This window comes from Oncorhynchus tshawytscha, linkage group LG10, assembly GCF_018296145.1.
Source record: "Oncorhynchus tshawytscha isolate Ot180627B linkage group LG10, Otsh_v2.0, whole genome shotgun sequence".
NCBI lineage: Eukaryota > Metazoa > Chordata > Actinopteri > Salmoniformes > Salmonidae > Oncorhynchus > Oncorhynchus tshawytscha.
This window is the reverse complement of record NC_056438.1, coordinates 29,721,790-29,735,202: the sequence shown is the minus strand read 5'-3', so window position 1 is coordinate 29,735,202 and position 13,413 is coordinate 29,721,790. Positions and strand designations below refer to the sequence as shown.

Genomic DNA, 13,413 nt, shown 5'->3' with positions numbered 1-13,413 from the left:
CCTTGCGACAATTGAGACATGGATTGTGTATGTGTGCCATTCAGAGGATGAATGGGCAAGGCAAAAGATCAACATCGGCCAGCATCCCAGTGGAACGCTTTCAACACCTTGTAGAGTCCATGCCCCCAACGAATTGAGGCTGTTCTGAAGGCAATATGAGTTTTAAGCTGTAAGACCACATTAAAACACAAGTAACACTCCACATTATTCAGAGCCCAATGAAATCACACCAGACATAGATTCCACAGACCCTACTGAGTACTCCCGACCACTTTTACATCGGAACAAATAATCGTTTTCCCTCTATAAGACAGTTTATGTCATGCATATATGGGGGCATTTATTTGACCTTGTGCTAAACCACAAATGTAATACAAATGTCCCTTAAATATGAACAAATATGAATCATTGTTAATGGTTTAGACAAATATTTTTCATACATTATGAATAAATAAATACAGATTAATGGCACTTTTCTACTATTACGTGGGGTACTTGTACTTTGAACGTTCACCCGAAATTCCATGACCCGGAAGTTATTTTTTAAGTGTTGCTGACGAGACTCTCCTTCTAACCAACCACAGTAGCTAGTCTGTTAGCTAGCTAACTTTAAAGCCTCCAAAGACATGAGCCGCAAAAGAAACCACAGTTTCACCGAAACAAGCCTTTCTCCCGACCCCCAAAACACATTCATGGACACGCCGGGGCCTACGGCGAGAGCCGAAGATGATTTCTTGGAATTCGAACCCGACGAGGAGCTACTCTGCTCGGTGAGCGACATCACCGAACACCTTGGAAGAAACATAACAGTGGTGCTCGAAACAGCATTGTCCGAAATCAGGAAAATTGTCACCGTCAGGATACGGGTTCTGAAAATTGAGCTTCGGGAGAAAACAGACGAAATTGAAGTCCTTAAAGCAAGGCTGGAGATACAAAGAGAAGGTAGGGACCCGTACCCCAGCGGAATGACCACCGAGGCATCATCTGTATTCCGAAAATCAGACTTCCATTCGGGCAGCAAGCACAGCAACGACCCCAAGAAAGCCAAACCAGCCATGCCTGGCGTAAAGAAAGAAAACATCAATGCAATTTGCGATTATCTGATGAAAGATAAGAATTCACGGGGGGCTGAAGCGGACAGCGATCCGAGCAATCCTCCGTCTGGTAGTGACAGGGACAGCCGCCACGAACCCCAGCCGCACTCCCTCAACCTGTGGCCGGACACCATCCCTGACGCGGGGTCTGGGGATGAGGAGTCGGACTCGAACACGGATGACCTATTCGGCATACTACCATCGGGAAGCAAACGGATCTACGACTATGAATGGATGACGGGTGTGGAGTACACGTCGGATTTGAAAGGTAAACTCACCAATCACTGTTATGTGCATTGGCCATGGAGTAGGGTATACATTGGGAATTGATATGCTGGATGCTGTCCAGTCTTGCACCATTGCATGTGTCTATGTAAAGGCTGTATAGGCCCACTCAACTTTTCTGTAAATGAGCATCATAAAAGCCTAAATATGCGTTTGTTTATGCAGGTATGAGGGAGCCTAAATGTGAGACAATACCAGATGAAGACGAAGAAGAGAAAGACGAGGGTGATGAGTCAAACAAAAGGGATGGTGGATTGGAGCATCCCTCAGCACCTTTCTCCCATGACGCCCACACCCCTGACTTTCCCCTGGCCCCCCAGGCCTCTTCAGGAGGGGAGGGGGACAGTTCTGTGGATCGACTAGAACCAGGTGAGGGGAGAGGGAGAAGACCTTTACGCTTTCATTTCATGTCGTCATTCATTTGTGAACTATCAAAAATAAAGTTGCACACTCCATGTGTAATCTCCCAGCAATTTAATGGGTATTTACCAACGTTTCGGTGTCACTGTGCCTTCTTCAGGGTCATTAATTTGTGACATTGAGGTTCTTCATCTTTGCACATTGATTTTTTTGTTGTTGCTTTTGCTCCATTTATTTAGCAAAATTACAAGTTAAAAAAAAGTTTCAGTGTGTTGACAACCTTCTGACCAATCCTTATTGCTGCTGCATGCTTCAATTCCATGCTTAGGAACTCTAGTGGACTGAGTGCAATAACTGTAATCATTAATGTGTCGGTTCACAGGCCAGCAGTTTCCCTCCCACACATACCTCTGCCCGCTGTGTGGAACCTTCTGCCCCGACTCCTTGTTCCTGGAGGAACACATCAAACTGATACACGGCAACACCACCGGCACCCACAGCGCCCTGCAGTCCACCTCCACCACACTCCTCACCCTGGGGGAGGGTAGCAGTAACTCAAAGCGGGGGTTGGGGGTGCTGGAAGGTGGGAGCATGGGGGCTGGGTCTGGGGGGATGAGCCTAGCAAGAGGAGGAGGCGGGGGAGGTACGAGGGAGAAGAAAGTGGAAGGGGGCTACGAGTGTGGCGACTGTGGCCGCCATTTCAACTACTTGGGCAACCTACGGCAGCACCAGCGCATCCATACAGGGGAAAAGCCCTTCATATGCCCCGAGTGTGGGGAGAGGTTCCGGCACGCTGCCCGATTGAAGAGTCACCGGCTGGGGCACAATGGCGGGCAGAGCCCCTTCCCTTGCCCCCAGTGTGGGAAAGGCTTCCCGGTACTCTCCGGCTTAAAGAGGCACCAGCGGGTGCATACAGGGGAGAGCCCATACGCGTGCCAGCAGTGTGGGCGGCGCTTCAAGGAGCTTGGTAACCTGTATACCCACCAGAGGATCCATAGTGGTGCCACACCCTATTGCTGCCAGCAATGTGGGAGGAGCTTCCGTCACCTGGGCACCTACAAGAGCCACCGCTGCACCCCAATACAGTGACAGTGACACTTACCTTGGACCTAGGCTGGCCTACTGCTAAGTCTAGCCTAGCCATCGCAGGAGCCTATTGATTGATATGCTGTTGAGGAGACTGAGGCAGGAACATTGTCTGTCTAAAGACAAGCACCATACAGACTCAAAAGGGAGGGTGCCACGATGGGAAAGGTCAAAGTGCATCATGATAAAGAGATGAAAGCATGACCCTGTTCCAATACTTCAGAAACACATCCCTCCTTCCCACTTCTGTGAAATAATCCATGACTTATTCAACATTATAAACTAGGTGTTTTGAGCCCTGAATGCTGATTTGGCAGACAACCTTGGTATTTCAGACCGTATACTGCTCTAATTACGGTGGTAACAATAATAGCAATAAGGCACTTCGGGCATTATTGCTTAATGATAGTATAGGTGAAAGCAATATGTTTTTCGCCAAGCCAGAGTGGCACAGCGGTCTAAGGCACTGCATCTCAGTGCTAGAGGTGTCACTACAGACACTGGTTCGATTCCAGGCTGTACCACACCTGGCCGTGATTGGGAGTCCCATAGGGCGGCGCACAATTGGCCCAGTGTCGTTCGGGTTATGGATTTGCCGGGGTAGGCCGTCAATGTAAATAATAATTTGTTCTTAACTGACTTTCCTAGTTAAAGGTTAAATAAATAAAAAACCAGTCAGATCAGGGATTATTTCTAGGAAGGAAGGATGCAGTTTAGTTGTATTCAAATAGGACCCATGTTGGCAGATCCTGTTGGGAAGAGGTCTCACACTACTAAGAGAAGTGTGGCTTTGCTGCCACCTTGTGGACTTCTTATATTACGGCACAAATTAAGTTTCACAGTGGCACTGCTGACTGTTTTAACCTCACTTACCTACCAGCGACTATTCTGCTCAGAGCAGATGAGTTGGCATTTTATCTTTTTTTATAATGACGTAACCTATATTACTGACACTATATTCTTTACACCTTTTTGGTATGTCCACCTGCATGATGATGACAACATCATCATGTGAGACATTTTTTGTTCAGTTCCTTGCTACCTCTCTGGCATGTAGAACAAGGAATCAAGTCAGCTCTATGGCATTTCTATCTGCAATGTTTGACAACTGAACGCAGTCCTGATATCTGTAGCCCTTTCAAATGAACCCCTCTCGACTATTTATCTACACGGTTCAAGAAAACATTCAGTTCAAGGTGAATTATATGGGGGGAAAATGACCCCTCGTCTCAATTCACCCCAATTGTGTAGCTGGAAAATATCCCCAATACCGTATGTGACTGTTGAACACATAACAAAAGAAGCACCAACTTGTCAAAAAAATATCTGGTAAACGATTCGTATTAAAACGGTAAATGTGAAAAGCTAATAATTGACCATCTGCATCCTATGTGGTGCTTTGTTGTGTGAGTGTACTTTCAACAATGCTAATACCCCCCCATTGACGAAGACTTCCTGATGTGGACTTGGACTAAGATAAGTAAGTAGAGGGACGGGATGTAAGGACTGGCATACTTGGAATAGAACATGTTTAAATGGTGTACATTTTGAAGGAACAGTCAGTGCCCACAGAGCCTTGGTGACTCACTTGAGATGGTAGATTTGTGTGTGTTTGTGTACTTCTTTTGTATAACCAGCGGGCACTGCGTTTCTGTGTCTGTGCAGCTGTGTCTTCATCCTGCCCACTGCAGAGGGACAATCAAATAGGAGATAAACATTACGACACTCCATCACTGATCACGACAAGCCCTTTATATACACATACACACACAGTGGCTCCCACTAAAGACATCAGAATTGTTGGAAAGCCGCAGAGAGCGAGACAGAGCAAGAGATCGCTAGTAGCATTTTAGCCCAGTAGGCCTACATGCCAGAGACACTTCCGTCCAAACATGAAGGGCAATACATTTGCAACACAAACCGATTCATTCAAAACAGGCCGCTGACTGTGGAAATGTGGTCCTTTATTCTTTGCTATCCCTGATGATATCTAAAGTTAACAGACTCAGGCAGGAAGTATACTGAACAAAAGTATAAATGCAATCATTTCAAAGAGAAGAAATTGGTCAATTGAAAACAATTAATTAGGCCCTGATCTATGGATTTCATGACTGGGAATGCAGATATGTGTCTGTTGGTCACAGATACCTTTTTAAAAAGTAGGGGTGTGGATCAGAAAACCAGTCAGTGTCTGGTTTAATCAACATTTGTCTCATGCAGCACAACAAATCTCCTTCGAACAGAGTTGATCAGGCTGTTGATTGTGGCTTGTGGAATGTTGTCCCACTCCTCTTCAATGGCTGTCGTACACGTCGATCCAGAGCATCACAAACATGCTCAATGGGTGGTGACACATTTGGTGAGTATGCAGGCCATGGAAGAGCTGGGACATTTTCAGCTTCCAGGAATTGTGTACAGATCCTTGTGACACGGGGCCGTGCATTATCATGCTGAAACATGAGGTGGTGGTGGAGGATGAATGAAACGACAACGGGCCTCAGGATCTTGTCACGGTATCTCTGCATTAAAATTGCCATCGATAAAATGCAATTGTGTTTTTTGGCTGTAGAGTATGCCTGCCGATACCATAACCCCACCGCCACCATGGGGCACTCTGTTCACAATTTTGATATCAGCAAACCTATCACCCCACAATGCCATGCACATGGTCTGTGGTTGTGAGGCTCGGTAGGATGTACTGCCAAATTCTCTAAAGCGGCGTTGGAGAAGTGAACATTGTGTTATCTGGCAACAGCTCTGGTGGGCATTCCTGCAGTCAGTGTGCCAATTGCACCCTCCCAAATCTTGAGGTATCTGCAGGATTTTGTTGCGTGACAAAACTGCACATTTTAGAGTGGCCTTTTATTGTCCACAGCACAAGGTGCACCTGTGTAATGATCATGCTGTTTAATCAGCTTCTTGATATGTCACACCTGTCAGGTGGCTGGGATTACCTTGGCAAAGGAGAAATGCTTACTAACGGTGATGTAAACAAATGTGTGCACAAAATTTGAGAGAAATATGCTTTTTGTGCATATGGAACATTTCTGGGATCTTTAATTTCACCTCATGAAACATGGGACCAACACTTGCTGCGTTTTATATTGTTGTTCAGTGCACAATAGTTACAAGTGCAGTAAATAGATGACAGAAGAGAATGAGAAAAGACATCACTCCAGTCCTCATCCTGTCCATGTTATTTTTTATTAAGGCCTGACAAAACTCCTGCCAAGTAATTGCTCTGGCTCTATGATGGCTGAGCATGTCACTTGTTATCTCAAATCGTGAAAGAGAGAGAGAAAGTGTGTTTGTGTGCAATGTGTGTGTGCGTGAGAGAGTAAACAGGAACAACTAATCTTGGTCAACTCTCGCTCTCTCGCTCTCTCTCTCTCTCTCTCTCCTGCTCACCACCTGTCAATGGACCTGAGAGCTTGTAAGTGCTCTACAAGGACCAAATGTACCAGCAATAAAATACCAGGTTGTACATTAAAAGGAAATCATTATTGAATGATGGAAGAAAGTGTATGGACAAATAGGGGAGGTTAAGTATGCCTTGAATTGATTGATACGGTGTGAAAAGGCACCTGGCATTGAACAAATATATGTGTGTGTGTGCTTGTGTATGTCTGTGAGAAATGGCAGGCCCTGTTCACTGTCCCCTACTCCGTCTGGTAACACTGCAGGTCGTCTCACACACAGCCTGTAGGAGGCACTGACCGTCTGCTGTATACAGCCTGTTAACCTGCAGTGTCTGTGGATGCGTGTGTCATGCACTACCTGGAAAGACCTTGGCTCAACCACAGAGCCGTGCAGCAAGTAAATGGGAATGCTTGTACTATACTGTAGCTGCACTCAAGAACTCTTTCTTCTACCTGCATGGCAATCAACATGCATCAAATGGAGATGTCCAGACTACACCTCTCCTTCCTTCTCGTTTCGTAATCTTCACATTCTCTATCTCCCTCTCTTGCTCTCTTTCTCACGCGCACATGCACCCACATAGTCTTGTTTAACTAACCTTGTTGGGGGACACAATTGATTGCCATTGAAAATCATATTTCCCTAACTCTAAACCTACCCCTAACCCTAACTCCTAAACCTTTAATTCCTAACCCTAATTCCAACGCTAATTCTAACCTTAACCCTAAACCCCTAGAAATAGTATTTTTCCTTGTGGGGACTAACAAAATGTCCCCAGTTTGCCAAATTTGTCTTAGTCTACTATTCTTGTGGGGACACACATACACTTGAATCCACCATTGCAGTGTGCTGTAATTCAGAGATGATACCCTTAGGGATTTCCATCAGTCACTGAGCCTAGCCATGCATCAACTCTCCAACTGCTAGAGAGAGACTGACATATGGAGACACAACTTTGAGTACTTCTTCACTAACATCCCCCATCAGGGCAGCCTAGAGGCCCTCAAGTTCTACCGCAATGAACGTCCCCCTAATGCTCTTCCTAGCCCTAATTGTATTTTATACAATGGGTGGGTCTAATCCTGAATGCTGATTGGTTAAAACCGCATTCCAGCTGGTGTCTATTCCACAAGTTGCCACCAGCTAAATCTATGACGTTAAAATGCCTATTTACTCTGTTCCATCTGACTGTGCAATCCACTGTTTCATCAGCCCAGCCAGGCAATTTATAAACTTGATCTCCACTATAAAAAGCATCTAGATATTATCTCACATTTCTTTTAGATGAACATTTTGTTTTCAACAGCGGAGATTTGTATAAAACTTGCTGTATGTCGCTCCGACATTTGCAACATTGTTTCAATATTCAAATTCGATCTCCTGCTGTCCGGTAGTAATGAACGTGTCGGGACGCGACAGAAAGGCAGGCAGCGTTTTTGAGCCAGTCTAAATCATGAATCAGCTGGCATTATTTTTATGGATATATATACAAAAAAAATTCTATTGAAAAAAGGTAAAACGAAACGCAGCTAATTTGCACTATTTCCAGCTTCAGTTTGCAGTGATTGTGTTACTGTAGCTGTGTTGTTGGCTAGCTCCTCTGAACAACAGTGTCCTGACAAGAGTGAGCACATTTTCTATGCCAGGTGAAATCGCACCTCATTAACTCAATGTTATGGATGTACCCAAATAAATGTCACTAGTAACCAGTTTAAACAAATGCAAATGCAGCTACTTTACTGTTATTCTGGCTGCAATTTTTGACTTGACTAAGTTAGCCGTAGTTGGCTAGCTAGCAAGCAAGGGATAAGAACATTGCCAGCCAGTTAAAAACGAACGACTGGGTCGCATCCATAGATACAGAACAAAAAGACTGAATGACTGGGTCGCGTCTCTAGCAACCCTAGATTTGTGTCGGGACTATATCTTGTGGAAGGATGAAATGGGATGAATAAATTAATCAAAATAACATGGTCATGAAAATGTTTTTTTTAAAGTTTGTTTTAAAAAATATGTTGGTAACACATTGTATAAAAGTGATTATGCCCTCAAAGCCGGTGTTTGGAGGATATATTGGCACGGTTTGCCAGACATCGACGAACCAATATATCCTCCAAACACCGGCTTCTCTGGCCTTATCACTTAAGTGGACTGAACTGGTACTCACCTCCAACAATTTTCTCTTCAGAGGATACTTTTTCTTCCAGACCAAAGGAACAGCGATGGGGAGCACTATGGCTCCTAATTATGCTAACCTATATCTAGGAATGTTTGAGAAAGGTGGTGCTGAATCCTTAACCCCTTTCTCTCCCATATTCTCCTAATTCTGAGCTATATGGATGCCATTTTAGCGATCTAGGAAGAACTCTTGGAATTCCATGCCTATCGAAACTCTATAAATGAGCACCTTCGTTTCACCATTAACTATGACCTACCCCAAATCAGTTTTCTTGATGTGATGGTTATTTAGGACAAAACCTCCCCCTCTATAGGAAACCTATGGACATGAACACCCTCCTTAGAGGTGACAGCGTTCATCCACGTCCAATTATAAGTCTCCCTGGAAGTCAGATCAAGCCACATAAGAAGAATATGCAGCTCTGATGCTTCTTACCAGAAACAGGCCACGGACCTCACATAAAGGTTTAAGGAAAGGGGGTACAAAGACAATTGGGTAAAACATGCCAATGACTGTTTTGATGGGCTAACACAGTTGGAAAGCCTTCAACCAAACACCTTCAACCCCTCATCCTTCACCCGATACCACTGGGGAAAGAATTTTAAGGACATTATCAGGAAGCACTGGTACATTATTGATACTGACCCACAATTGAAACCCATCTATAAATATCCCCCACGTATGGTCTTTAAAAGACCCCAAACGGTGATTATCCACCAGAGAAAAGGAAAACTTTCTTGGACAAGGTTCTGGAGGGTAATTACAAACGTGGCCAATGTACTCAATGCAGTTTCACGCACAAATGTGACTCATTTACCCACCCCCACACAGGACAAAGATTTCAGATCAAAGGCCTTATTACCTGCATGTCCACCAATGTTGTTTACATGTTGAAATGTCCATGTGGACTATCTTACATAGGGAAAACCCTGTAGAAGCCTTAAGACCTGGACCACAGCAATATACGGAAAGGTGACACACAAAAAAAAAAACAGTTGCTGTTCATTTTATACAAGCTGGACATCCTATTACTTCTCTGAGATACATAGGAATAGAAATGGTCAAGATGTCACGCAGGGGGAGGTGACATTGAGAGGGAACTTCTTAAAAAGGGAATCTTTCCGGGTCCACAGGCTCGACTCACTGTCTCCTCTTGGCCTTAACGAGGAGTTTGACTTAAAACCGTTTTTATAGTTCCAAATGTCCAAATAATCGTGTTTTGTATGTAAATTCTGACTTCAGGGTAGCCTAGTGGTTAGAGCGTTGGACTAGTAATCCGGAAGGTTGCAAGTTCAACCCCCTGAGCTGACTTGAAAATAAGAATTTGTTCTTAACTGTCTTGCCTAGTTAAATAAAGGTTAAAAATGTATATATATATATTGATCACATTCCTTGTGTATGATCATATATTTCGATACATTGTGAACCAATGTTATATATTTTTACCTCACTGAGTACTGCCCCTGTATATAGGACCTTCCACCCCCCACCTGGGATATGGATGCTTGATGAAGACCCAAGGTTGGATACTTTGTTATAAATAAAATCACTCGGGTGCATGCGCAATGTGAGAGCATGTGTTGGCGATTTCCTACATCTCCGGCACCTGTGGAAAGTACCTGTGTATGTTCTTAAGCTTTTGTACACTTCTTCTGTTCCTCATACATATATACGACCTTGTATTTGACCTTTTACTTTATTTTTCACAGTATTATATTTCCCAATCTCTCTCTCTTTTCTATCTCTCTATTCCCTTACTAAGTCCCCTTCTGCTATCCCTCTATCTTCTCTCCCTCTCGCTTTCCTTTACTGTTTCGTTCTATATGTCCCCCTCTCCATTTATCCTCCTCGCTCTCTCATTCCTAAGCACTATAAAGGAGGCTAAGACACCATAATAATTGCAACAGGCAACATGCAGTGGTGTAGGCCTATAAGGACATGAGAAGAGACCTCATCACTGCGACTATAGACTTGGTAATGATAACCATTAAATAAATGCTTCTCCCCCCTGGGCCTTTCTCAAAGCCATCATCCCTCCCCACGTCCTCCCTCTCCTCCTCTTCTCCACCATCGATTTACAACGGTCATTTACAAAGGCTTCTGTCTGCTTAGCATTTGAACCCCATTGCCTGCCATGTGTTCAATAAGCCAACAGACGCAGCAGGCAGTTGGGCACTAACCATTTCTGATGAAAGAAGCCTACCCTGGCCCCGGATAGTTTCCCCTGTGTGTTGTGATGATGACTTGTATAATGCGTGTTAGGTAAGTACTGTTTCAGAAGGTTGGTGGTGGGGGGGGGCATGCTGCATTCACATGGAAATGTCAGGATTTCTAATTAAACTCACCTGCCAGCGGGTATATGCCACGCCAGGTGGACACCGGGTACAGATCTGTGGGTGAGAGGATGGAGATTGAGGCATTATTATTCAACATGTATGCACTAGGTTGTAGATGTCAACTGACATTTACCCCTCAGAGTAGGTCTATACAGGGCTGTACCTGTAGCAATCCCCAAATTAACTGTGCTGTGCTTTGTGGTTCTATGATACTGTGTTCTACTGTATCGTGTTTTGTTGCACATTGCCCATATCCACAAAGCATCTCAAAGTATGAGTGCTGATCTAGGATCAGTTTGGCCTTTTAGAATATTATGATTAAGATGATATGTACAGATTCGAGATCAGCACTCCTACTCTGAGATGCTTCGTGGATATGGGCCCAGGCCTTATTTAGGTGACACTGTACAGTGAATATGTAGCACAATGACTATGAATTATACCTCCTGGTAATGCATACCTCTTCATGTCACATGTAAAAGGCCACCGCAGACACGTAATAATAAATATTAAGTACGCTCTGACATTTAGCAGATACCAATAACTGAAATGTGAACCCATAGGACGGCCATGACTATGAAAAAGACCCGCCTTTCTAGTCCGCCGGATACTGTTTCGTGAACGCTTTCTTCCGTAGCATGACTTCCAAGCCCCTGACACAGAAGGAGATGCCCAGGTGTGAGCTCTCCCTTTATCTGTAAATCCTTGGCAAAGCCCTAAAACGTTCTCCAAGGTGAATGCGGGAGATGGAATTTAGATGTGCCTATCTTCAAGTAAAGGTCAAGTGGTTGTTGCGGAGGGATAAAAAAAAAAGTCTGGCTGTAACAAATGTGTATACTTACTGTACACACCCCTACGGAGGATGCTTCCCTTCTCGGGCGCTGTCGATAAAGAGTATTTTTCGGCCCTAACGCCAGGTTCGGCAATTTACCCGTCTTATATCAGCTCGCTTGTGCTCAGATGGGTGGGGTGGAAATATTAGAGGTGTGTCCTTAAAAACATGATCCAAAGTGCCAATTTCAGGCAGTGCTGATGAGGATATTTAAGACCATCCAAAAGCTATTTTTTTTATGGCATGAATTTTGACCCTGGAAATACAGCCTATCCAGCTGTGATGCACACTGCCCATATGCTCATGGAATAAAAGTAGCCTAACGTGCTTTTGGTGCATGTATACTTCGTATTTAGAAACATAAAAAAAACATTTGTTTTCCCCATTTAGTTTGATATGATTAAAAACCAAGCACAGCCTCCCCTCCTCTCAATGAAGGCTTTTGTTTGTCTGCCCCAAAGCAGTAGTCAAGACTGGCTCCTGAGACAGCTTGGAAATCAATTTTAATCACCAAAGCTTTATTAAAATATCACGTTTGAGAGGAGTTAAACAGTGAGCCCACATTCCCCTTTTCATCTATGTATTGTAGACAGGCCCACATTATTTTAGCCATGCAGGTCCTGTTTTTGGACGTGCTTAAAACCCCCTCCATGATGTCGGCTACGTGCCCATGTCCATCATGAAACGAAAGACGACAACCTTGATGAATACCGGTGAACCTCGTATTCAGAAGTTATCTGTAACCTGTAAAAATGCCTTGTTATCCAATTCCTATGTTCAAAACCCATGCCCTGTTTTAGGTCTAATATAATGAACGCTGGTTCAACAGCAATGCGTGTCTTTTTTATGCTGGCAATTTTATTATATCATTACATTTTACGTTACATTTAGTTGTTTAAAATAAATAAATACTGATTGCTTGTTTTTTGTTTAATGGTATTACAACCACACTTATTAGAATGATTCACCTTCCTGGTTTTATGGTGACAACGTCCGTTGTGCTTTTGCAATGCAACTTCTGTGATGTGTGATTGTCATCTGATCTGTAAGACGGTTCCGATTATGTTCATAAAACATACAGTTGCAAGAAAAAGTAAGTAAACCCTTTGGAATTACATGGATTTCTGCATAAAATGGTCATCAAATTTCATCTAAGTCACAACAACAGACAAACATAGTGTGCTTAAACTAATAACGCACAAATTATTGTATTTTTCTTGTCTATATTGAATACATAATTTAAACATTCACCACGTAGGTTGGGAAAAGTATGTGAACCCCTAGGCTGATGACTTCTCCAAAAACTAATTGGAGTCAGGAGTCAGCGAACCTGGAGTCCAGTGAGACGAGATTGGAGATGTTGGTTAGAGCTGCTTTGCCCTGTAAAAAACACTCAAACAAAATTTGAGATTGATATTCACAAGAAGCGTTGCCTGATGGGAACCATGCCTTGAACAGAGTGTTTGTGTATTGTTGTGACCTAGATGAAGATCAGATCAAATTTTAGGACCAATTTATGCAGAAATCCAGGTATTTCCAAAGGGTTCACATACCTTTTCTTGCCACTGTAGGTCGATCTGGGAGCAGTATAACAGCGAGTAGACATTCTAATTATATTGGGTCTTTGTCCAGCTACTGTGAGAAGTTTGGATCAGCGGAGTAATAATTTATTGCTATTATTATTTTATTTCTTTATGCCCAGCTCACGTGGCCCCTTGATGATGTGAGGCCTAAAGGGGCAATTGCCTCTTCTGCCTAATGGTAAGTCCGTCACTTACGGCTCGTGTTCACTAGCAAGTGGTAAATTGGCGCGTGCTGTTT

General features: G+C 43.7%; 1 protein-coding gene across 1 annotated transcript; it reads left to right on the top strand.

Annotated features, from left to right (window-relative positions):
* The first annotated feature begins 548 nt into the window (after positions 1 to 548).
* On the top strand, positions 549 to 4,189 carry LOC112260088 (zinc finger protein 16-like). The gene is made up of 3 exons (XM_024434922.2): positions 549 to 1,362; positions 1,545 to 1,748; positions 2,122 to 4,189. Exons 1-3 carry the CDS (start codon positions 627 to 629, stop codon positions 2,826 to 2,828), a joined length of 1,647 nt encoding a protein of 548 aa, XP_024290690.1. The 5' UTR covers positions 549 to 626; the 3' UTR covers positions 2,829 to 4,189.
* The last annotated feature ends 9,224 nt before the right edge of the window (positions 4,190 to 13,413 follow it).

Excerpts from the sequence above, each read along its gene's own strand:
- LOC112260088 (XM_024434922.2), top strand. The coding sequence starts at position 627 with ATGAGCCGCAAAAGAAACCACAGTTTCACCGAAACAAGCCTTTCTCCC. Across the intron at positions 1,363-1,544 it reads GTACACGTCGGATTTGAAAG|GTATGAGGGAGCCTAAATGT; the intron begins GTAAACTCACCA and ends TTGTTTATGCAG. Across the intron at positions 1,749-2,121 it reads TGTGGATCGACTAGAACCAG|GCCAGCAGTTTCCCTCCCAC; the intron begins GTGAGGGGAGAG and ends GTCGGTTCACAG.